We start from the raw sequence: 25223 nt of genomic DNA on the forward strand, positions 1-25223 counted from the left end.
TGGTGAACCATAAAAACATCCCTGCCATGGACAAGCTTATAGTACAAAAAAGCTGGTGATCTACTACATCTACTTCCAAGTAGAGCATGTGGTGGAGGAAGAGTGGCTAAGACCAGAAGATGAATACATACAAGACTTTGATGAGATGGAGGACACTTTGTCACAAGAAATGGGAGACACAGAGGAAAAGAATCAGAGAAATGAAGAAACTGAGGAGACAGACAAAGGACCCCACATTCAAGCAAGTGAGCAAACTAGGGAAGCTTTGGAAGCAAGAGAAGAAGAGATAAAAAAAAAAAAGCAGAATGATCTTGATGTAATTGCCTTAGCAAGGAAAAAAGCAGTAGCTCCATCAAATGAGACAAACAAGACACACAAAAATGAGGGCGGGGGAAGATGAGCAAGCTGAGAGGGAGAAATAATAATTGAGGATGACACTGTGGAGGAAACTGGAGACAATGAAAAAGGATTTGACTTAGACATGAGAGATCAAACTGAGGATTTCGAACAAATGATAGATTTGACTTGTCTAGGGATGAGGGAGATAGGAATGGGGAATCTGATTCTTCCCTAATCATCAACACAAAAATTATCAATATTCAAGGTGGGAAGTCACCTAATCATGGCAAGAAGAAACTGAAAGGGGTGGGAATACTGGAAGAAATAGAAGAAGCCATTGGAAACAGATTCAGTAACAGACTAGCTCCCATGACTGATATACCAATTATGGACAGGGCCAAGAATAGAGCTATGGTGAAGAATCTTCAGTCATCAGACGGTACATCTCTACCCACTTTGGCTAGTACATCTGATTATTGCATTCTAGATATTGTTAGTAGGGTGAAATTGAGGGTGTAATATTTAATTTATATTATGTAGTATACACGGATCATTCACACATCTCAAATAAGAAATTCAGATACTATAAAAAAAAGTTCAGAGTTAGTACTCATCTTTCACATTCAATTTTAAAAGTAAAAGGTTTCATATGTGTACTACATCGCTAATGATCTGCACAATGAGCATAGCAAAAGACCAATGCACACGGGTAAGCACATACATACATCATCAATTATTGCATATACAGGTTGCTTCTAGCCTACTATGTTAAAAAAAAATGTTGAGATACAGGAAGATGGAACCATGGGAGTGCATATTTATTACGTGAGGTATTCCAGGAAAAGTGAAGTTTAGAAGCTCAAAATGAATTTTAGGAGAACCTCCGGAAGCTGCCTCTGGTGTCTACATCAAAATTTTGGGCTTATTTTGCTAAGCACAGTAACCCAAAATTTTAACACAAGCACTTCTGTTTCGTGCGTAGACAGCGAGTAGTCTCCTCACATACAACACAGATTAACACAAGCACAGGAAGTTGCAATATTCAGAAGTAATACACAGCTAGATACTTCATTCACTACTTCCAGCAATTGTGCAAAATGTCAGTTGTTTAGCATGTTTCATTTACTGTCTTCAGATTACTTGACTTTTTCTTCTACTTATTTATTGTTTCTAGGTCACGATGTCGCAGCGATGAAGATAGTACCTGTTGTGGTTGCTCTCGCCTTGGTTGTAAACATTGTCTCCTCAGCAAGCCCGATCACTAGGTACTAGGCAATGTGAGGTTACTTCGTGATTCATCTAACATCCATGAAAATTTCACCGGAATGAGAGGTTACTTCGTGATTCATCTAACATCCATGCAATACAAATGTAGGGGAGGGGGCATCTGCCCCCCCCCCCCCCCCTACGGTTCTAGTTAAACAATGATATATGATATATGTCCATGAGTTCGCCCTGCCAAACTTCTAAACCATCCCCCATCCCCCTCCGTTTATGCCGTGGTGACACGAAAGCATATGATTGCAATACACATGCCTCAGTCAAGCCTTCCAGGATGCCCGGACTGTATGCACATTCAAGAGGAGTGTTCGCCTCAGATACCGGTTGGTCAATGCCTGATGTGTCTGGAAGTTGTTTGTCGTACGTGGCTTGAGTGGGCACATGGGTGAGCAGAAGGCTACACTATGGTGCAGTTACCGGTTCGACACCAATCGATTCTTAATGACTTCCAAAGGTTAGTTAAACATGAGACGTGGAATAGAATACTTCTTCTCTTATGTCGTACTTTTTCCTGGGTAACGAGTCAACCAAGGACACATGACTCCTTGGATTGTGGTGGGCCTAGTGGGGGTGCTGTGAAAATCACTTTAAGGGCATGGAAAATGGGAGGTGCTTAGCAAAATAACCCGGCTTTTTATAAGCATTGGTGCTTGATTATATTAGATAGATGCCAAACATGGCACCTTTCCTGTACAAATACGCACTAGTAGTTAGGGAAAAGTTTGGTTTATTTTTGTAAGCACTCCTCAAGCACCTTGGATTGTACATTGTCTAATAGTGCTCATAGTTCTACTCTAATGGAGGGTACGTTCTTCGTTTCTATTATATTCTTAAGAACCCCACTAAACCTTGCCGACACAAATTCAAGAACTAAACTAACAAAAGTTCAAGAATAACTAAATAGTGTACCAACTAAACATGAAGAACATAGATATTCCGAAAGCCATATATTTATACAAAAATAAAAATGTTTCTTTGCCATATCTTCTATATATAAATAGGAGCTCCCACTAACTGATTTTTCTACGTCCGCATGTGTCCACATCATCAGTTTATGTTTATTATCTCCCGGGCGTTGTTGACCATCGCATCATGTTCGTATTATTTTTAATGATACAGAGCATGCACTGATTTGGCAAGCAAATGTTGCTTAACCTGTGTGTCAATCTTTCTTAGTTCTCCTAATTCATTTCTTCAGTTCTCATTTCGAGGTCACAACATATGTTACAATTAATTAAATATTATTCCTTTGTGTCTTGCAGGTTGGCTGGGAATAGGCAACTGCCTCTTTCAAAAATTGGCATGTTCACAGCCAACGCTATTGACATTCGTCACTTTACCACGATCATCAATATTTGTACTCTATCAGTTTCATGTTTTAAACATACTTTAAATTTTAGTATAAGTGAAGAGAATCATCTAGTATTTACTAAGGAGTGTACCCCTAACTTGCCTGAGAAAAATGTTTTGATGTTGATTTTGTTGTGTTTACTAATGAACCGACTGGACAGAAATTCAATGAGTATAAGAATTCTTGCAGATTAAATCTAAGACACTCATGCTTTCAAGTGGGCACTACAATTATTTGGTGAACAAATTGGGACACTAAACAGAACGCACACATGCATTTTATTTTCATTATAATATGTACACGCATAAAAGAAACAATGACTGTCCATCAAGAGAGTCCAAGAAAATTAGCTTGGCGCGAAAAGAGGGAATGAGCTATCCAGAAAGTCATTTTGGCTCCTGAGCACCGGTGCTCTCGGCATATTACAAAATTCTAAACTTTATATTTACATATTTAAAAAAATATGAAACAAAATTATAAAAGTAGATAATAATATATTTCAGCAACGTGCAAAATCTCAATTTCAAATATTTTTTATTCTAGTCTACATAAAAATGACAAAATCTATCTTTTTTTGGAGATTTGAAATCACCATGCTCAGATCTACACTTCTATTATTTTTGTGTAGCCCAAGTACACATTATTTCCAATTGAAAATTTTCTCGTTTGTGAGATACATTACATGCTACATCATGATTTTTTTCCTATTTATTAAAACTTAGAAATATAATTTACAATTTTTAAATAAATAGATCATTGGTGCTCATATATATACACCAAATCTCTATCCTGAGCTATCGGACTATTTGAGGTGGGAGACCATTGGTATGGATGCAGGGAGGCGCATCACTACCGACCGTTACGATACCCATCGCCACAAGCCACCATCTTCACAACCTACATAATATACACAGAACAGTCTTATAGGCATAGAAAGGGAATCATGGCTTACACGATTACGTAAAACTAGATTTTGATGTGCACCTTGGCGCATGATTCTGTAGAGCTCATGCCAACGTTCATTTCGTATAATGATGATAAAAATAGTTGTCAATATGATAATATGTTTTTTAAGTTTTATTGGAAGCAATTAAGATAAAAATCTGCAGAACTCCTAAATATCATACCCTTAGTAATAATGTAGATATGCACAACTATAGTGAAGCTTCTATAAATAACATTCAAATCCAATCACCGGAGGCAAATGCTTCTATAAACAGAGGCAAGTGTTATCGCCAATATCTAAAACGTCTTATATTTGTGAGCAGAGGAAGTACATCTGTACATAACTAATAATGTAGTATGCACAACTGTAATGAAGCTTCTACTTGGCCGCTCCGTTCGATGTTGTATTATCATACAATCACATATGTTGTTATGTTGTTGCATGAAAAAGTTTGCTTGATGCACAATACTAAAGTCTAGGCATCAATTTTTCAGACACTTCAACTGTTCTTGTGTTGATGCAAGGAAACAGAAGTGCAGTGAACCTGACCTGGGAGTGCTGTTTTGGCACCCGGGAGCATATGCTCCCGGTTTCTAAATTTTATTTTAAATACATTTTTAAAATATTAAAAGGTTCGAACATAAAATTTAATAGGTTAATCTCGAAGTTCTACACGTTTACAAATTGGTCTCACGGAAAACTAACATTTTTACTATCGCGTGTAAAAAGACAAATTTTGGTGCAAAAAAATGGCAGTGTATGTGACGTTTTTTTTGTCTTTTTCACACAAGTCATCAAAAATGTTGGTTTTTTTGCAAAACTTGATGTATGTACGTGGAATGTCGAAACGTAAGCGCGGAAATTTTTGTTCAAATTTTTTTAACATTTCAAAATGTTTTTCTGGAGGCAGGAGCATATGCTCCCATGTGCCGAATTAAATTTCTAACCTAAAATTGGATATTTCTACACTACTTAAAAAGGAGGAACATGTTCCGTTTTCTGCCACTACAACCCTTTCGTCGTCGCCGTCCCGCAAGGGCCCGCCTGGGCCGCGTCGCCTCTTCACGCCTTCAAATGGGCCAACCCAAACTCTGCTTGTTCGCTGCTCCTTCCACGCCCCCGTCCTAAGCGCGAAGATCCGCCACCAACCTGGCCGCTGCGCCGCCATCAGGCGATCTCGTGGTTTGACCCACGCACACAAAGCACGGGAGCGGGATTTCAGCACGGCTGCAGCATGTCATCTGCTGAGGGATGCTCCCACCAAGATCGCCAGCGCCTCCATGGATCTCGGCGGCGCGCACAGCCCTTCCGCGTTTCCGGCCTCGATCTGACGAGCCGGCGGCGTCCCGCCCGACCGTGAGCTCCGCCGTCCGCGACCGAGCTTCTCCGTCGTTCCAGTGCCGGCCTCCTACCTGGATACAGCCCTCTCGACTCGACCACTTATGCCACATGCCTGTCCGGTCCAGCTGAGTCCCGGCGCTGCGCTGCTTCCTTGCCCAAAGGTAATTGCTCGTTCTTATATGCAATAGATCAGCTCTTGTATATGCATCTGCTGAACAACCGGAACCATGTGGACATCGCTGTCTCATGTACTAATGAAAATATTCACAGCAAACTAAATTGAAAGATGATACTTTTGGTAGTGGCATGTGAATCAACATCTGTACTAGCTGACATGGAAATAATGCTACCTTTAATTCTAAGCATTCAGCGCTTATATTTTGGAATTGGAAGAAATTATCCAGGAGAAGATGTAATTTGTTGTGTCATTTTCTTGTCAGATTTTGCAAGGACTCGACAAGTTGTCGTATTTGGAAGAATTTAAGCCCATGTTCAGTGAGTTGATACTTGTTTGTTCCCACAATTATTTTATCTAAAGACCACCCCTGCAGCCATGGTGTAATGGAACATCTGGTTCGTAGTTTCTCTCACCCTACAGAAAATTCCAGGATGGCGGCGCAGCTGATGGCTAACCCGGGCGTCCGCCTCGGCTGGAAGGGTCCCTATCGTTCTAGCATTCCCGTCGTGGCTGCTGCTTTCTTGCTTCATTGTGGCGCCGCTCCCGCCATCCACACAGGTTGCCACCGGCTCTCTCGACCGCTTCCTTTTAAATTATATTTATTGTATTCGATCCGTGAGCTACTAAAACCGAAACAACCCGAGAGCAGTTCTTGTACGGATTTCGTTGAGGGTGCAGGATTTGTTGGGTCATTTGGTACTAGGATTTTGGTTGAGAGAAGAAAGGGGGCCATCAATACAATTTTGGTACTAGATGATGGACTACTATATTGCTATATATTTGGATGATGCATGAATCTTGTTATAACAGAAAAAACAACGGGCCAAAGAACATCAGTTCATTCAAATAGTATAGGAAATGCTTATTGACGATGAGAGTATTTTTGTTATTTCTCGCTATCGTGGACAAAAGATGAGCCCTGATATTTTTCACTTTGTGTCACCTAATTTTCTTGAGCACAACACTCCATTAGCATCTTGTTCAATACCTTGAAAGGGAGATAAAGTTGTTCTACTACCAGACTAAAAATGTATATTCTGGTTGTTCTTATTGTGACAGGGTAGAGTGTAGAGCGTAGAGTGTAACACTTGCCCAGCTAACTGCATTTAGAAGAGGAGGCATCCTTGCAGCCAATGGAAAGGACATCAACGTGATTATTTCTTCTCTAAAGAATTTGCTACTGTATATATTTTTGTGTTTGGGGAATTCAGTACCTACAGGTTTGTAGGATAGCAGTAGGTGACACCTTATTTTAGATCGTTATGTGATACCTGGTATGCAATGCTACATTTGATCAACACCATAGCAACTCGTATCTGTCGAAGTTATCATTTTGCATGACTACCCATTTTGTAGGTTGTATGTTTTGTATTCAAGATGCTTCACAGAGAAGATGAGTAGAGGGTATTGAGATATTATGTTGTGAAAATTGTCTCTCAAGGAAACCAGGAATTTGCTAGCAGGTATGTACCTTAATAATATTGTTGAGGGATTGATGTTTAACTCTAATCAGTATCCCGGGTGAATTTTTTGTTTTGTCAGAAGTAAACATTTTTGCAACTTGTACAGAGCACAATATCACTCATGTGTTATCAGTCTAATATTCTCCACTAAGCGGACAGCTTGGTGGTAGCATGTGTGTATTTACTCTTGCTTCATGCTGTATTATGTATGGGTAGGTGCATGATAATGGATTAGTTAAATTCTATTAATCTTCATCAATGGCTTGATTAGTTTTTGGAGAACACATAAAACCTGAACATACCTTGTACATATATTTGTTTGGTTGTTTGAAGACGATGATTTTGGTTGAAAATCCTCACTTCATGACCAGTGGGAACATTTTTAGTGCATCTCTCTACTTTTGGTATCTCCAATCTATAATATCACAGGACTCTTATCCTTTTCATTTTCTGTGGTGCCCAGATGTTTCCCTTGGTGACAATGCATATGTCATGTTTCAAGGTTCACTTTCTTTATCAAATAGAATGTTTCACAAAAAGCCGGACTTCTGGTTTGATCTTCTATGTTTCTGTTCACACTTCAGTAGTGTGCTATACATTCACTTGCTAAACCAATAAATTTATGTACTGAACGAAGCCAAATTAACACCTATCCTCTCAAGATATTCTTAGTGGAAGGCTTCAATTTTCCATATATTTATTTTTACCAGTAGGCTATGTAGACATTTATTAGTAAGAAGCCTTGGTGTTACTAAATTGATGATTCCTTCCTTTGTCTTTACATTTTGTGCCTAGCAGGTAAGAAGCATACATCAGTGATGAATAATCATATATTTCTATGTTTTACAGCTTGCCTCTCGTGAGGCTTTTGGTCTAGATCAACCAAACATCGTTTAAGCTATTGGACTCGGAAAGATCATACACGCAATATAAGTTAGCTTCAATAATTTATTTTCCTTGATATTTTAGAAGCAACACCAGTTCATATTGCTAAGGAGCAGGATTTATAATATGGACAAGACAAGAGTTTTTTAAACCTTTTTCTTCCAGAGAATTTGATGCATGGGGCATGTATCATACAGTGATAGCGATTTTGATGTATCGGGGCATGTAGCAAAGCAATGCTAGGATTTCAAGTATTGGAGAAATTGAGCTTAATTCATTTCTTTTGCTCTTCTGGTTGTAAGCACAATTTCTCCGTATCTTCTTAAATAAAGAAAGTTGTCTTCTTACTTTTGAGATACCAAGAAAGGATTTTCTTGGGGTTATGCTGTCAATTCTAATTTACTAGAGTTAGAATAAAGGGTAGTAGATTGGCAGATTATAATTAAGCTTGGTATTCTGTTAAACAAAAACTTGTTTGGAAATTTTCATATGCCTTTGGTCTGTAAAGTAGATGTTTTGTCTAGGCTTCCTTACATGTCCAATATGAGGAGACAAAAGAATATGAACACAATATAGGTGTCAGTAAAAACGTTTTGCCCAATCTCATGCATGATATATTATTCTGTACTTAATTGAGAAGCAAGCCTGGTGGCGATCTCCTACGGCAGCATGGTGCGCGGCCGCGGGGAGATGGGGGGAGGGGATTGTACAACCAATGGGATATGGGGATGGAGGGCATGCCTTCCGGCTTCGGCTCGCTGGTGGTCCATGGAAGAGTGGCTGTTCACTGCCACGTGCGACGAAGCAGAGGGAGGCGACCTTCCCATGGTCCTGGACAAGTTTGGCGTCCTCCTGGCGCTTATGGGTGAGTGTGGAGGCCTACCCATCCTCCCCGACATGGATGTCCTAGAGATACGAGGCAACACCATGGAGAGCGATCCCTGCGTCATTTTCATGGAGGTCGTGGAACGAGCCAGCGTGGATGATTGAGGACACGCCTGACCTCCTGTTCATGGAGGTGGACGGCTCGGCTCACCATAACAGAGAGGACATTGATGAGCATACAGAGAGGCCTCTGTGGCATGGTGGTGCTGGCCAAACGTGCCACGTATGTGACAAAGAGATCACGATGGGGGACAAGAGAAATCACATGTTGTATAGCATCTTCTTGGAAAATGCACAACTACTACAGTGATTCGGATGCAATGCTAACAAAGTTTAGTTCCTGGTTCTGTTGTTCGGGTATCACTATCTATTGTAAGTTTTAAATAGCTGGCAAGCTGGACCACCAAGGAAATGCCAGCGGTGGCAAGGTCATATTCTTCCTGGGATGTCACTGGACTGGTATCATTTTAACTCATGTTGCCCTCTTCTGTATGAAGTATAAAGACTTACAAGATGTCTGGCAAAATGCCTCTACAAGTTGTAGTTAAGAGTAGATATAGGAACATGTTGTTGGAATAGGTCAGAGAAAGGTCATGTTTGAATTACTTCAATGGACTTAAGAAACTGGTTGCGCATATTTTCCCCATTTTCTTTCTTTGTGGCATTAGTTTTCTCTAAACTTTGATATAATGGGGTTTCCTATTGAATCTCATGCCGTATGGGACAACATAGTTATAGAAGCCGCTGGTATTAGATGGACAACGCAATGTTATTTTGGAAAAACATTATTCATATTTGTGTACCCTACCTAAGAATACATATCTAGGAAACTATAGGCTTTGACAATTGAAGTGGTATAATGTTTATCATGATGACAGGGGAAATTAGGCGACGGTGGAGGCCGTTAGGTGTCGCTGGCGGTAGGAGAAGATGATTTGGAGACGTTCCATCGGCGTGAGCATTGAGCGTTGAGGCAAAGAGAGCCAGTGAATCTCATCGACCCTTTCTTTATCTCAATTTGATTTCTCCGACTCGCTGAGTACTACAGTACAAGATTTTTCTACACCTGCCAGCGCTGAGGCAAAGATTTGTAAGACCATCACATCGCTTGCACGGGTTGAGGCTTTTATCTATATCTTTTTTTTAAAATCTAATACATGTTTATTGATTTACTTCTACAAATTGTAGTGAAAAGTGTATAACTCTTTGCTTATCAAATGGAGACTCTAATATATATTGATTTAACTACTAACAGATTAAATATGCACCGTGTCAACATATCTATTATTAAAGTTTTGGCATGATTTCCTGAAATATACTTCTGCGGTAAAATCTGTATCAATATGGGCTTTTTTGGGCCATCAAATTACTTCTTGCCAAGAAGTGTTATTGGCATGTTGAATATACATGCTCACATAACATTTTCTATGCAGGTAGCTATCAAATGGTTAAAGATTATAAGATTTCAGTGTTTACCCATTTGAAAACCAAAGCTGCCAAATATTGTTGTATATATGGTAATAGTAAAAGTAGTAGATAGATAGTGAAGAGTATATTTAGACCACAACAACCGCTCTCATGCACCCGTTGCACTTCAATTTTAGAAATCATCTCATGTTTGCTGGATATAAAGACCCGTTAGCAGTTCGGGTTATCTAAGCCTCATCATTGCAGAAGTCGTGGTACCTTAATGCACAACAATATTATCTTGTTTTTGCGTTCGGTATTATCCTGATGTGGTACATTATGATATCTCTAATTTATTTTGAATTTTCATAGTGAGATGTGAATTATATATGTTCGTTGATACATGAAATTTAAGGACCCGTGGCAACGCACGGGCATTTGTACTAGTTATCTATAAATGTGAGAAGACTACCCGCTGTCTGCACACCACTCCCGCGCGGCCACGAAGTTGTATCGTTGGATGTGGTAGTTTTGATTGTCTTTTCGGTGTATATTCCCAGCATAACTAAATAAGTGCTCTCAAATTCACTAAACTAGCTGTTTGGCTGAAGAGTATTGGATTGAGTAAAAGCATCTCTAGTCCCATCTCCGAAAGAGCCCTTAAATCGTGCCGAATCGAGCGTTTGGGGGACGTTGTTGTTTGGTGCCGCGTTTGAGGCGCGTGTGCCCTTAAATCGTGCCGAATCGAGCGTTTGGAGGACGTTGTTGCTTGGTGCCGCGTTTGAGGCGCGTCTCTCCCTAGTCGCCCACCCTACCCCCACCCCCCGACACCCACCCAAACGAGGCCCTAAAAGTTTTTCCAAATTAAAATACAACAAACAACTCCAAACCAAAGAAATATAATCCTTCGGGCTAGACCAAGGCGCCGCCACATTTGCTAATAATCCTTTGATCCTCCACAGATGCTCAACGAGATTATGTTGCAGTTGATCGTGAACATGGGTTTCACGGATCTCTCACGCATGGCGAGGAAATATGCAAAATCCGCAGGCACCTCGTGATCAACCTCCACAAGAGAGCCCTGACACTCATAGGGACCAATATGTGCCATGTCCCGATGCTTGCGGTCATCCTCGATGATCATGTTGTGCATGATCACACAAGTCTGCATCACCTCACACATTTGGTCGTGAGACCAGCTTAGAGTAGGGTACCGAACAATAGCAATTTGAGCTTGGAGCACACCAAATACCCGATCGACATCCTTCCGGCAAGCCTCCTGTCGCGAAGCAAAGTGTCAATTCTTCTGACCTGATAGCACCGGGATTGTTTTGACAAATGTCGCTCATTTTGGATATATATACCATCGTATAGATAGTAGCTTTTGGTATATTGGTAACCATTGATCTCATAGTTCCATGGTGGATCATGACCTTTCACTAGTTTCCTAAACACCGGAGACCGCTGCAACACGTTGATGTCATTGTGTGATGCCGCCATGCCAAAGAAAGAATGTCAAATCCACATGTCATAGTTTGCCACAGCTTTAAGCACCACACCGCAATATCCATGACGCCCTTTGTATATACCTGGCAAGCAAACAGGCAGGTCTTTCATGACCAATGCATACAATCGATGCTTCCAACCATCCCAGGGAATCCTCTCGCTGAATTTTGGACCACGATCCATGTAGTCTCTTCTTCAGTTGGCCCTCTCAAGTAGTATTTGCCAAACTTTCCTTCGACAACTCGGTAAAACTTATACATGCACTCAATGACAGTAGACTCACTCATGCGAAGGTAGTCGTCATGTGTATGGGCAGGTGCTCCGTATGCAAACATCATCATGGTGGTGGTGCACTTCCGAATCGACGAGAACCCGGTCGTGCCAACAACGTCGTGCTTTAGCTTGAAGTAGGGGTCGAACTCTCGAATATCGTGGATGATATTCATGAACAAACCCTTGCTCATCCTATACCGGCGCCGAAAATTGTCGGCATGTGTTGCCTCTTCTGCGAAGTAGTCATTGTGTAGCATGATATGCCCCTCCAACCTCTGTCGGGGCTTCGACTTCTTTCTTCCCTGCTTTGAACCTCTGCGGTGCGGCCTCTTCTTCCTCTCCGAGTCGGCGGCAAGCTTGTTTTCGAGGGACGTGATGATCGACAAATGCTCCTGAAGTTCGTCGTCGAAGGCTTCCTCTTCCTCCATCATTTTCACGATCATCTCATCCCCGCTATCCATGTCTGAAGCAAAACAAATCGTTAAAATTTATCTGCGGTAGAGGAGGCAATGAACACGAACCTGTCGCACCTACCAGATAATGCGCGGAGGAGGGGCGGATTTGATGGCGCGGCGAAGCGGAAGAGGACAGCAAGGAAGTCAGTCGTCACGGTCGGCAAATCGAGCGGCGGTGGAGGGGTGGGAGGCACGGGAGGGGAGGCGGGAAGCAACCGTCCTGGATGTGGTTGCCGCCAGGTGGGTACCCACCTCGCTCTGTCCGGCGTGCCCTAAGCCTCCCCTGTAGAACGAGAATGGTCTCAGGACGCCGAACACCGTATTGGACCGCGCCGACCGAAAATGTCCTTTGGAGCGCCCAGCTGAGGGCGGTAAAAATAGCCAGGAAAAGATCTTTGGAGCGAAGCCAGCACTCGAGATGCTCTAAGTTTTGGCCCTAAAACTCGTTGGGTAAAAGAGGATAACGCGAGGTACCTTTGCGTTTTTACACTCGGCGATGCTGCAAGTCACGCGCAGCTGAGTGCAGCCTACTCTGTCCACCGTAGTGTTCACACGGGAACCTGCACAATCACGCGGGGCCAGCACATGCATTCACACAACCGTGTTCACACGGAAAAACTGCAGGCAGCCCTTACAACGTCCTCCAATCAGCTGCTGCACACGCGCTAGTGTCATGGAGATGCCCTTAAAAAGATGGAGAGTAATTCGGAGTATTTCATGAAGGTGAATTTTCACCCAAAAACTCTTCATAAAACACCCCATAACACACATAAATACTCTTGCACCAAACGAGGCCTAATGGAAAACAAGATGGGTTTTCCAAAGGAAGCACATGCCAAACATGTAGACAGATGTGTAAATTATCAGTACGCATTCAAATTCAAATTTCGTTACATAACTCAAAAACAAAAGAAAGGGAGATCTCCCACACAAGGAAAAGAATCAAAAGAAAATTTCCTTAGCAGTTGCTACAGAAGCAATAAATCTGGGAGAAATCCCACTCGGCTTGCAGGATAATAATAGAGGCCTGAAGCAGAGAATCCTTCAATCAGCTGTCATCTGTTTCATCCAGTTTTGTCATGCTGGAATTGCACCACGATGCATGTTATATTGTCGGCGCTGCCTCGAGAGTACGCAATCTCGGTGAGTTTCCTGGCCGCAGACTCTGGTACGTCTTCTGTTTTAGCAAGGGAGACGGCTTCCTGTTTGAGAAAAGAACAACCATTGCCAACATATCAGTGGAAAAGCTACCGAGTTGTGCATTGTTGCGCTTGTCGCGTTTTTTTATCCAAGCATTTCGCTGTCAGCAAGAATGTGAGCACCTAGCAGATATGAAAAATGCTTTGTACAAAGTCATAGATATTCTGCTTTCAGGCAGAGAAATACTACACTTGCTAATTGAGTTAGTGCGTTAGTTTTTTTTTAGCATCGTTAGTGCCATAGTGAGTTACCTCATTTTCTACAGCATCCCAAAGGCCATCACTGGCAAGAACTAGACTTTCCAATTCTCCATCGAACACTTGTTCCTGCGATTTGATAGAGAAGATTTCATCAAGCTTCACAGGTCATCAGAACTATGCAACAGAGCAACTCATCTAAAGACGCATATTGAATAGCAGTTATCAGAAACTTCTTACTGTATTTTTGATCTACACTAGTTGAAACAAGTAAAGAAAATTGGTTTCAGATATAAGAGAAAGAAAAAACTGAAATCTTGGCATAACTCAATTACAAAATGCTACCTGAATTTCAGGTTCTGCCACCACGAATGGCTTCAGTAGACGATTACCGAATGCACGGGACATTGCCAGTACGCCACCTACCCTCCAAGTACCTGGTCAAATATCACATTAAGATGGAACAATTTCGATTAATCAAACTCAAATTAAAGCCTATCAAGAAAATAAGCTACTCTAGACACATTTTAGTTCTAGATACATCCATATTAGTGACAAGTAATATGGATCGGAGGGAGAATCAGTTATACAGCGATGGCAGTCTTGAAGCAATTAAGGCTGCGCACTCTAACACAAAACAGCCCAAGGAGGATATCAGAAGGCTCAAAATGAATAAGCAAGTGTGTTGCATCTTGGTCTTGCCTTATCTACTTAAGATTATGGCTGTGTTTGGCTAGCACTGAGGCAGATTATAATTATCCAGCTTTTCCAACAAGCTTTTGCATATTTTTTGTTTGCCTAACCAACCTTTTTTCTGCTCTCATGGCTATTTTCCGACAGCGGATTACAAAATAAGTTCAGTGCAGCACAGTTTAGCAACCACAAAATGTGCCTACGCAGACTGACAATGGCAATGCATACAAGAATAAAGAGCAAAGACTTACCGGCCCAAATGACAACACCTCCAGCATTTTCAATTCTCTTCCGTTCATCTGACCTGTTAGGTTTGTGATCTACTGAGAGTGCCATAGCTACAAAAACAAAGATATGAGGTCAGTAGAGCTACAACGTAGTTAAACCAAGCTGCTAAGCTAGTAACTGAACCACACAAATAAACTAAAGTGATGTCATGCCACTATGTAGATTCCAGCACAATGTCAGGTCCAGAATGCAATTAGAAATGAGCTAGCCTTGCCATTTTCTTTAAATGGTGGTACAACAATATTCATCAAATAGAGGAGATGGCCAGATGTTTATGGCATATAATCATGTAACTGCATCGGGGGTAAAATACTTGTAAAGGTGCATTAAAACAAGCATGTGTACCATATGTATCATCATTGGAGTGGCAAATTAAGAAACACTTGGCAGATGCATACGACAAGAGATCACAAGGACCACAGCAACTTTTGGTGATTCAATCATATAAGTTACTACGATGAGGTCTAACAGGATATACCTTTGCCGGCTTTTGAAATGACAGCACGTGAATCACCAACATTTGCTACATACAGATGGCCACCCACTAAAACCGCAGTAGAAGCAGTGGAACCATCGTCCCTGAAGGCGTTGGATTCTGATTCTAAGAAATCTGCATCTGTTTTCTGATATGTTTCGCCTGTTTATGCCAGAAGTTTTTGAAGTTTAGAAAGCAAGGATTCAAAGCACTGGAAAGAATGTGCACAGAGAAACACGCAGGTAAATCCCAAGAGAAAACTTACTTATAGCAAGCTTTGTATCAGACAAGAACTTGGGGTGTTTCATAAGATTCTCGAACAAGTGTTCCTTCAAATACTCAGCAGCACGTGACCCTCCGTGACCTAAAGATTTGCAAAGTAAAAAACATGGTAGGCAAGTATTCATGAAGTAGAGAAGGCGAGACTGGAAACCATACCATCGAATACACCAAACAGGCTAACAGCCTGCCCATCGATTTCAGTAAGCTTTACATCGTAGAAATCTTCCATTGTGGATCGTTTCCCTCTAAAACTCGAATACCCGCATTTCAGTTTACCATCTTCTCTGTCACAATTTTTGGACAGAATGTCAATTCAGGCAGCAGCAGCAGAGAGAGAGGGGGCATGTTACGAGTCAAACATGGCAAATACTAGAATACAACCACGACAAAGACCAGCAGGGGACGTGCATTACCTCTGCGAGCCGCCACTGGCGTACCCGCCGTCCTGTGGTTGGGCGACGGCAGCCGCCGTGCGGCGCTGCAGCTGCAACTGCCCCGCCGGTGCGGCGGAGTCAGCGTCGGAGGATGGGTCGAGCATCATGTTGGCCCTGGCGCCAGCCACAGCCCGGAAGCCGCGCGCGCGGGGCGTCACGCACGCATCCACCGCCCGGCCGCACAGGACCCTGGCTCCCCGGCGCCTTCCCGCGCCCGCGCCCGCAGCCGCACGCAGCACCAGAGCCCTCAGGCTACCGATGCATACCATCTCATGGCTGGCTGGCTGTGTGTCCGCCCCGATGCCGATGGCGATGGCGATCCCCGAGGAGAGATCCACCGGCCCTCGGTTTAATGGCCTCGGATCTGGGGCGGAGGGGGAGGAGGAAGCGGCGGGGGCGGGGGCGGGGAACGGGGTGGACGGTGCCAGATTCCTCTGCACTTTGGGCCGCGGCCCTTTTTTTTGCCTCCTCCCCGCTGGAAATGGCCCCGGTTTCTAGGAATTCCCATGCTCCTCCTTTCTTTCTCTCCTAAAAATGTACCTACACCTATTGCTGCTTAGAATAGAAATAAAACTTTGGGAACTGTCCAAGCACTAGCGGTACACGCTTCTAGGTGGCTAATCAAAGGGAACCAAAAGCTTATCCCATTTTTGAGTCATTTGCATTCCACATGCAACCATAGGACACAAATCAAGCGATCAATAATATTTCCCGATTATTAAAAACTGCTTGGATGCTTCGTGTCAAATCGAGCACTCGGTTCTGAGCCGTTGGATCCGTTCTGGATGGACCAATCCACTTTGACCCCGACTGTAGCACCTGGGCCCGGACCAAATCCCACTTGGGTCCTGCGTGGCACGTGTCGTGGAACGAGAAGTTTCAAATTCCACCGCATCCTTCTCCCCCGACGAGGCGTTCTCCATTTCTCCGCTCCCTCGCTCCCTCAATCCTTCTCTCGCTCTAGGGTTTATGGGTGTTAGTGTGGCAAAGACGTTCTGCTCATCGCCAGAGGGCGAGAGCAGGCGGGGGAAGGCTCGCTCGTTGGCGTAGGGCGAGCCACACGTTACTGCGGCGAGCTCTGCATCGGGGAGTGAGGCTTTCGGTCAGGTGACGAGGTTGATTTCGGTGGTGGAGGTCGTGTGCAAGGAGCCATTCCGCTTGTCGACAGAAACCGAGAGCGCGCAGGAGATGGGCTCGCTCGTCGGCGAAGTTTAGCGCAATTACTTGCTATTCGGTATGTTGAGGAGCAATACATGGCCATACACTACAAAAAAAGTTGACATGGGCAACGAATTTCAAGTCCGGCCGTGGTTGTTGATGCACCATCCCCTACGATTTTTTGCTCTCTACATTGTGCATCTGCAAAACTTTTCTTCTCGTTTTTGAAGCAATCTAGTACCACGGAATGATGAAAAACACGCATGGTGGCCCGGGACGTGGTGCATGATGAATTATCGGGTACGTTGGCCAAGTCAACGCAAACCGCACCTCGCGGACTGTAGAGTCCAGATGGTAGCATCTCTAGCGATGTTTTTCGATCGCGTCCTCTCATTCACGTTCTCCGATCGAGCAGTTTATGTTGCTAGCTCATGGGTCCCGCATGTCATCCTCTTTGAAGGATAAATGTTTCTTTTCTTGGATATTTTTGACCTCCCGATTTTTGGCTACTTGACTTTTTCTTTCAACTCCATGCCACCTTTGAAACATTGAGGTTGTTCATGCAAAATGGGACCGATGGTTGTGAAATACGGCACTTTTTCTCACGTTTAAACCTTTAGCTATGTCAAAAAATTGACTAAGTTTCCCTCTCAGTGTGCTACTAATGACTAATTATTGCAAAGATGTGCAATCTCTTCTATCATTGAATGGTGTGCAGGAAATTAAGCCATAATGGCAAATGGACTTGCAATTACTAAAGAAAATCTCGTCACAAGTACAACAAAGTTGACCAGACGTCGAAAGGAGGTTCCATGGAGTTTAGCGGACATCGGTACGGGCAAGCCCCGCCCGTACCATCTGCCCATACAGGATGCCGCAGCCTTTCCGATATCAGATACTATAAGTTCTATGAAGCGAGCCAAACCAGAAAGAGAGCCATTCATCGCTAAACAGAGCCGCCATCCATCAGATCCATCTACACCACACCGAAGGAGATCCACCACCATAGTTCATCCATTTCATTTTCCATCTCCTCCATAGCCATAGCCATCACTATTGTAACAGAGATCTCCTTGAGAATTGACGACCATTGTAAGAATATTATGATTTCAATTCAAGTATTTGCAACAATGATTTCTATCTTTGATCTTGATATTATTTGTGAGTAGTCCTCACGTGCTGCGGGTTGGGGTCAATTCTCGTAGCATTTATTTGCATCTAATCTCATGAATATGTGTATGAATTGAATAGGAGCTTTGCAATCTTGTATCCTTGTCTCTTTGCCTCGATTCGATGATCTGTTGGTACCCATGTCTATTGGATCGATCAAGGGAAGAGGTGGGATGAGGGGAGAACGGCGTGCTACCGTGAAACCTCAGTTACTGAAAGGGGAAAGTAACAGTACATGTTTAGTGATTCACTTGGAATCAATGGCTCAATCATCTAGCTTAATGCTTTGGTATGTATTCATTTACTTAATAATTGTTGTTCCTCGTAGCTGTGGGAACAATGGTTGGACCAAGAGACTATTGTCACCTCTAGCTTTAGGGGCAAGAGTGTATACGGATGTGCTCGCCATGCGTTAGTGCGGCGAGGTCTGCGTCGAGGAGCGAGGCTTTCGATCGGGTGACGAGGTTGATTTCGGTGGTGGAGGTCGCGTGCAAGGAGCCGTTCCACTTGTCGATGGAAACCGAGAGAGCGCAGGAGATAGGATCGCTCATCGGGGAACTTTCTAGCTACGTTGTAGTGCTGATCACTGAAAGCTAGGCTACCGGTCGGGCGTTGAGCTCTGTGTTATTGACCGTGCGATGGTTGGGATCAATAAGGCGGAGATTGATACGTCTCAAACGTATCTATAATTTTTGATGGTCCATGCTTATTTTACACCAATTCATATATGCTTTGCTCATACTTCGTTGCACTTTTATACATTTTCCGGCACTAACCTATTAAAAAGATGCCACAGTGCCAGTTCCCTGTTTTCTGTTGTTTTTGTATTTCAGAAAAGTTGTACATGAAATATTATCGGAATTGGACGAAACAAAAGCCGAAATCAATATTTTACTGTAACTAAGACTGAGTCCAGAGGGGAGTCGAAGGGGGGCAGCAAGGCGGCCACGCCAGCCCTAGGCGCGGCATGACCCTGGCCCGCGCCTAGGGGTGGTGTGGGCCACCCTGGCCTCCACCGACATCGCCCCTCCGCCTATTTAATCACGATCTCTGGAAAACCCTAAATACCCAAGCCTCCATCCACGAAAATTTCCGTCGCGGCCGCCATTGCAGAACCCATCTCGGGAGGGTTCTGAAGCTCTTACGGACACCCCGCCGAAGGGGGAAATCATCGCTGGAGGCATCTACATCGCCATGCCCACCTCCTAAGTGATGCGTGAGTAGTTCATCCCTGGACTATGGGTCCAAAGCAGTAGCTAGATGGTTGTCTTCTCCAATTTGTGCCACATGTTTAGATCTTGTGAGCTGCCCTACATTATCAGGATCATCCTTATGTAATGCTACATGTTGTGTTTGCTGGGATCCGATGAATATTGTATACTATGTTAAGGTCGATTATATATTCATGTCATATGTTATTTGTGATCTTGCATGCTCTCCATTGCTAGTAGATACTCTGGCCAAGTAGATGCTTGTGACCCCAAGAGGGGTATTTATGCTCGATACTAGGTTCATGCCTCTCGTTTTCTGGAAGAGTGACAATAACTTCTAAGATTGTAGATGTGCTCTTGCTACTAGGAAGAAAACAATAATGTTTTATCCAAGGATAATTCTATTGTTTACTTTACACACATGGCTTAATGCGATAATCTGTTGCTTGCAACTTAATACTAGAAGGGGTTCAGACGATAACCGGAAGGTGGATTATTAGTCATAGACGCTGTTAGATTACGGTATATGTATTATGTTGTAATGCCCAAACGAATCTCATAGTAATCATCTTGTCATGTATGGTCGATATTCTGTCAATTGCCAGCTGTAATTTGTTCACCCAGCATGTTATTTATCTTTATGGAGAGACACCTCTAGTGAACTGTGGACCCCGGTCATTTCCTTTATACTGATAAATTTAACCACTGCAATCATGCTCTGTTTACTTACTGCAAGCTCTGTTCTTTTTCATTATTGCAAACAACTCCTTCCACTCGATACGTTTAATCATTTGTGTTTAGCGAAACCGGTGAGATTGACAACCTCACTGTAAGTTGGGGCAAAGTATTTTGGTTGTGTTGTGTGCAGGTTCCACGTTGTTGTTGACGCCGGTAGTGCGCCCTGTCAATAGTCAGCTAGCAACACCTTCAGAAGTCACACCTTTCTCCTACTGGTCGATTAAACATTGGTTTCTTACTGAGGGAAAACTTGCTGTTGTGCTCATCATACCTTCCTCTTGGGGTTCCCCAACGGTATATAACTGCACGCCATCAAGACTTTTTCTGGCGTTGCCGGGGAGAAAAAGGATTTCTGCAAGGGGAGTCTCTCTTCTCTAACCTCTTTACTTTGTTATAGTTTTGCTTACTTTATTTTATTTTATTTTGTCTTGTTTAATTTGTTATATCAAAAACACAAAAAAAATAGTTTCCTTTTATAATCGTCATCATATCAAAAACACAAAAAAATAGTTTCTATTATAGCTGTTATTTCTGTTGCTTAGTTTTAATTTTGCTAAAATGGGTTTTGCTGAAAATACTAAGTTGTGTGACTTTACTAGCACCAACAATAATGATTTTATTTGTACACATATTGCTCCACCTGCTTCCGAAGCAGCCTTCTATGAAATTAAACCTGCCTGATTAAATCTTGTTATGAAAGAGCAATTTTTTGGTGTGAGTACTGAAGATGCCGCTTCTCACCTTAATAATTTTGTTGAACTTTGTGATATGCAAAAATATAAGGATGTAGATAGTGACATTATTAAAATAAATTGTTTCTTTCTCTTTGAGAGGTAGAGCTAAAGATTGGATGCTCTCTTTGCCTACAAATAGTATTGATTCTTGGGTTAAATGCAAAGATGCTTTTATTGGAAAATATTATCCTCCTGCTAAGATTATATCTTTGAGAAGCAACATAATGAAATTTAGACAATTTGATAATGAACATGTTGCTCAAGCTTGGAAAAGAATGAAATATTTGGTAAAGAATTGTCCCACTCATGGACTGACTACTTGGATGATCATCCAAACTTTTTATGCAGGACTAGATTTTTATTCAAGAAATCTCCTGGATTCAGGTGCTGGAGGTACCTATATGTCCATTACTTTGGGGGCTGCAACTAAATTACTTGATGATATGATGATAAATTATTCTGAATGGCACATCGAGAGAGCTCCACAAGGTAAGAAGGTAAATTCTGTCGAAGAATTCTCCTCGTTGAGTGATAACATTGATATTATTATGTCTATGCTTGCTAATGGTAAAGCTCATGTTGATCCAAATAATATTCCGTTAGCTTTTTTGGTTGCTCAAGAAGAGCATGTTGATGTGAACTTCATTAAAAACAACAATTTCAACAACAATGCTTATAGGAATAATTTTGGTAGCAACAATTATAGGCCATATCCTTCTAATAATGGTAATGCTTATGGAGCTCTTATTGTAATTCCTACAGCAATAATAAAAGTGCACCCTCTGATCTTGAAGTCATGCTTAAGGATTTTATTAGTAAACAAACTGCTTTCAATAAAACTATTGAGGAAAAGCTTGGCAAAATTGATGTTCTTGCTTCTAAAGTTGATAGCCTTGATCATGATGTGATTTTCTTAAATTAAAAGTTATTCCTCATGATGTGAAAGAAAGTAAAACTTTGAATTCCATTTAAGTTAGAATTTATGAAAATGTTAGGATGTTGGCGGAATTGCATGCTAGGTGGGAAAGAGAAGATGAAATTGCTAGAAACAATAATTTAACTAAAATTTGTACCATCACCACCACTAGTAGTAATGAAGTCTCAAATGCTATCCACTCTCCTAATATTAATGTTAAAATAATTGGTGTAGGAAAGTCTCCGCTCCTTCTACAAAATTGACTAGAACCACTAAAACTGCTCCTGATAAGTGTGCTGAAATTTTTCGGAGTATGGGAGACAAGAGTCTGTTCACCTTTCATAAATATGAATTTGATTTTGATGATTGCAATATCTCTGAAGTCATTAAGTTCTTACAAAATCTTGCTAAAATTCCTAATGCTAGTGCTATAAATATGGCTTTTACAAAGCATATTACAAATGCTCTCATGCAAATTAGAGAGGAGAAACTAAAATGTGAATCTTCTATTCCTAAAAAGTTAGAAGATGGCTAGGAGCCCATCGTGAAGATGAAAATAGATGGCTTTGATTGCAATGCTTTATGTGATCTTGGTACAAGTATTTCTGTTATGCCTAGAAAAATCTATGATATGCTTGATTTGCCACCGTTGGAACAATGTTATTTGGGTGTTCATCTTGTTGATATTGCTGCAAAGAAACCTTTGGGGAGAGTTGATAATGTTCTTATTATGGTTAACAATAACCTAGTCCCTGTTGATTTTGTTGTTTTGGATATTGAATGCAATTTTTCTTGTCTAATTATTTTGGGAAGACCGTTTCTTAGAACTATTGGTGCTGCTATTGATATGAGCGATGGGATTATTAAATATCAATTCCCACTCAAGAAATGTATGGAACACTTCCCTCGGAAAATAAAGAAGTCACCTTATGACTCTATTATTAGAATAAACTAGTTGAGTGCCCGTGCGTTGCTACGGATCTTTGTTCAATATTTCAACAGAAAACAACTAATAGTATGAAATATCTCCCGTTTTCAGCACTTAGTTTCCAACAGTCATCCTATCATATCTCGCGCTCAGTGGGTGTTGAACCATGGAACTCTCAAAGTCTAGAAACCATTATAGGCGAGGTTGCTATCACTCGTCATTATGGTGCTACAATGTTTGCATTGTGTTCCGAGCGTTTTTTCAGCTGTTGTGATAAATTTTGGCTAAAAGAACACATTCGAGTATCCACATGGATATCTAAGTGTGATTCAGTATATGCTTCATGGCTCTGTGATGGGCGCAAATTGAAATAAACTCTTCTACTATGAAAAGAAGTATAGATGTGAAAGAGGAAAGGTTGTGTACTTTTGCAGATTATAAGATGTGAAAATGAAATAAAATAAATAAAATTCAATGACAATTCTCCAATAAGGGGATTTATCTCAATTTTAAATTTAAACTAATAAAATGAGAGAATAGTGAACAAACACTGTATTAGATCTCAAAATGATTGTATTGGATACATTGAACTATTTGCAGACAAATTAAAAAGACTCTTCATCAAAATGGTGGTTACAATCATGATTATTCATGCCAAAGTAGTAATATGAGATTAATTATGCATCATGTAGTGTAGACTCCACATCCAATGTGCGGGCACCCATGTTGGATCACTCCAATGATCTTATAAGTTTCGTCGATCTTTCACAGCGAGACAACCTCGGTAGATAGAATCTCCCAATCACTTCCTCGCCGACTCGAAGATGAGGAACGAATTCAACAAGCAACGTATCGATGAACGACGCGCCTCAAAACCTAGCTTAATAATCCACGATGAACACAAGAACCCTCACTCGCTAACTTTATTATAAAGCGATAAACGGCATCACCGAACCCGTAGGGATGCAACACCGTGAACACACGCAATATTTTTCAGACTAAACCTAATTCTAACCCTAGCCACACCAGCTTTTATATGAGGGGCAGTGGCCGGCCAAGCCTAAGTGGGCTGACCTAGTTCAGTTGGACAGGCCCAAGCCGAACAAACACAATTTATTAAAATACTACTTGGCCCACTACATGACCGGAAATATAAAAGACATAAATAAAACGCCTAGCTTGGTGGAGTTCTGAAATTAGGTTTCACCTTGTCCTTTATGCCCGTATCACATGTTCATTATCGTCAACATCCTCAAAATCTTCAATCCAGCCCTCGTTAGGTCCGATGGCTTCTACAAAAGTCACCTGCTCCGCTATGCCAAGTTGGATATGGTTTTAAACCGAAGAGGTCTACATAGATTTACCATGATTGCTCTTCCTATAAAACATAATATGATGGAATAATATGGGGGCTCAAAAATTACCATCGAAATTATGATGTATGCTTCATATGCTCATGATTTCAAATATACATTTATAAAAAACACATCGAATCCGAAGAAAGACCGAAGAACTAAAATAAGGTGCTCCTTGTAACATGACTACCTACATCCTCTAGTATGCTCTGGGCTTAAACATTTTTTGAAGCTGTCGATTTTTTAATGGCTTCTCCAAACCTAGAAAAATGGCATAAAACCTACAAAGTGCATAAAAGATTGAATTAATAGCAGCCGATACGAGGAGAGAAAGACATGCACAAGAAGAACAAAACTGTTCCATCCAACTAAGTGTTGATATCTACTCGTACCGTTTATTCCTGAGAGTTTACCCTGTCCACTTCAATTTCAACCTCATCGTGCATTAAAACTTGACATAATTCATGTGAACAAAGAAAATGGTAATTTGCACGGAGCAATTTAGAAATCATCAAAGAAAGGTGTCGTTGCCTAATCGACGGTACCTCGGAGGAGGGATCCTCACGAGGAGGAGAAGAAGTAGGGGCCATAGGGCGGAGTGCACACGGGACGGTGGTACGCGATTTACCCAGCTTCGGAACACCTGCACGATGACAGGGCCTACTGCTGCTTGTCTGGAATTATCTGGGCGCTTTCGCGTTGTTACAATGAGTTGTGGTTGTACCCCTAGGGCTCCCGGGATCCGGCTTATAAAGGCGCACGGATCTAGGGTTTACACGGAGAGTCCTAGCCGGATTACAGATAGACTAACTAACGCCCCCGAACACCCGCACGATGACAGGCCGCATCGCTGCTTGTCCGGAATTATCCGGGCGCGCGTTGTCGACAATGAGTTGTGTTGCATTCTCAGGCTCCCGGGATCCGGCTTGGCAAAGGCGCACTGACCAGGGAAGCCCATACTCTGAGAGTCCCACGGACACAGGAGCAGACCGAACTACGTACAACATCTCGCCACCGGCCACGGATCCGCTTCCATACACGTCCGGATCCGGTTCCCTGCCATGGGCTCCATGGGATCCGGTTACCCCATATTCAAGATGATCCCGCCCCGTCGATCCTCGGGCCGGACTTCTT

At 42.2% G+C, this 25223-nt stretch overlaps 1 protein-coding gene across 1 annotated transcript; it reads right to left on the reverse strand.

Moving 5' to 3' along the window:
• Positions 1 to 13160: 13160 nt before the first annotated feature.
• LOC124687063 (probable protein phosphatase 2C member 13, mitochondrial) lies at positions 13161 to 16253 on the reverse strand. The gene is made up of 8 exons (XM_047220915.1): positions 15859 to 16253; positions 15602 to 15729; positions 15429 to 15527; positions 15167 to 15325; positions 14652 to 14738; positions 14053 to 14144; positions 13762 to 13836; positions 13161 to 13512 (listed from the first exon to the last, which is right to left on the reverse strand). The coding sequence occupies exons 1-8, from the start codon at positions 16146 to 16148 to the stop codon at positions 13375 to 13377; spliced, it is 1068 nt and encodes a 355-aa protein (XP_047076871.1). The 5' UTR covers positions 16149 to 16253; the 3' UTR covers positions 13161 to 13374.
• Between the last annotated feature and the right edge of the window lie 8970 nt (positions 16254 to 25223).

Source organism: Lolium rigidum, chromosome 2 (assembly GCF_022539505.1).
Source record: "Lolium rigidum isolate FL_2022 chromosome 2, APGP_CSIRO_Lrig_0.1, whole genome shotgun sequence".
Lineage (NCBI taxonomy): Eukaryota > Viridiplantae > Streptophyta > Magnoliopsida > Poales > Poaceae > Lolium > Lolium rigidum.

Coding starts and splice junctions, on each gene's coding strand:
- LOC124687063 (XM_047220915.1), bottom strand. CDS start 16,148: ATGGTATGCATCGGTAGCCTGAGGGCTCTGGTGCTGCGTGCGGCTGCG. Junction 15,528..15,601: donor CCTGTTTGGTGTATTCGATG/GTATGGTTTCCA, acceptor GCAAATCTTTAG/GTCACGGAGGGTCACGTGCT. Junction 13,837..14,052: donor TGGCAGAACCTGAAATTCAG/GTAGCATTTTGT, acceptor ATCAAATCGCAG/GAACAAGTGTTCGATGGAGA.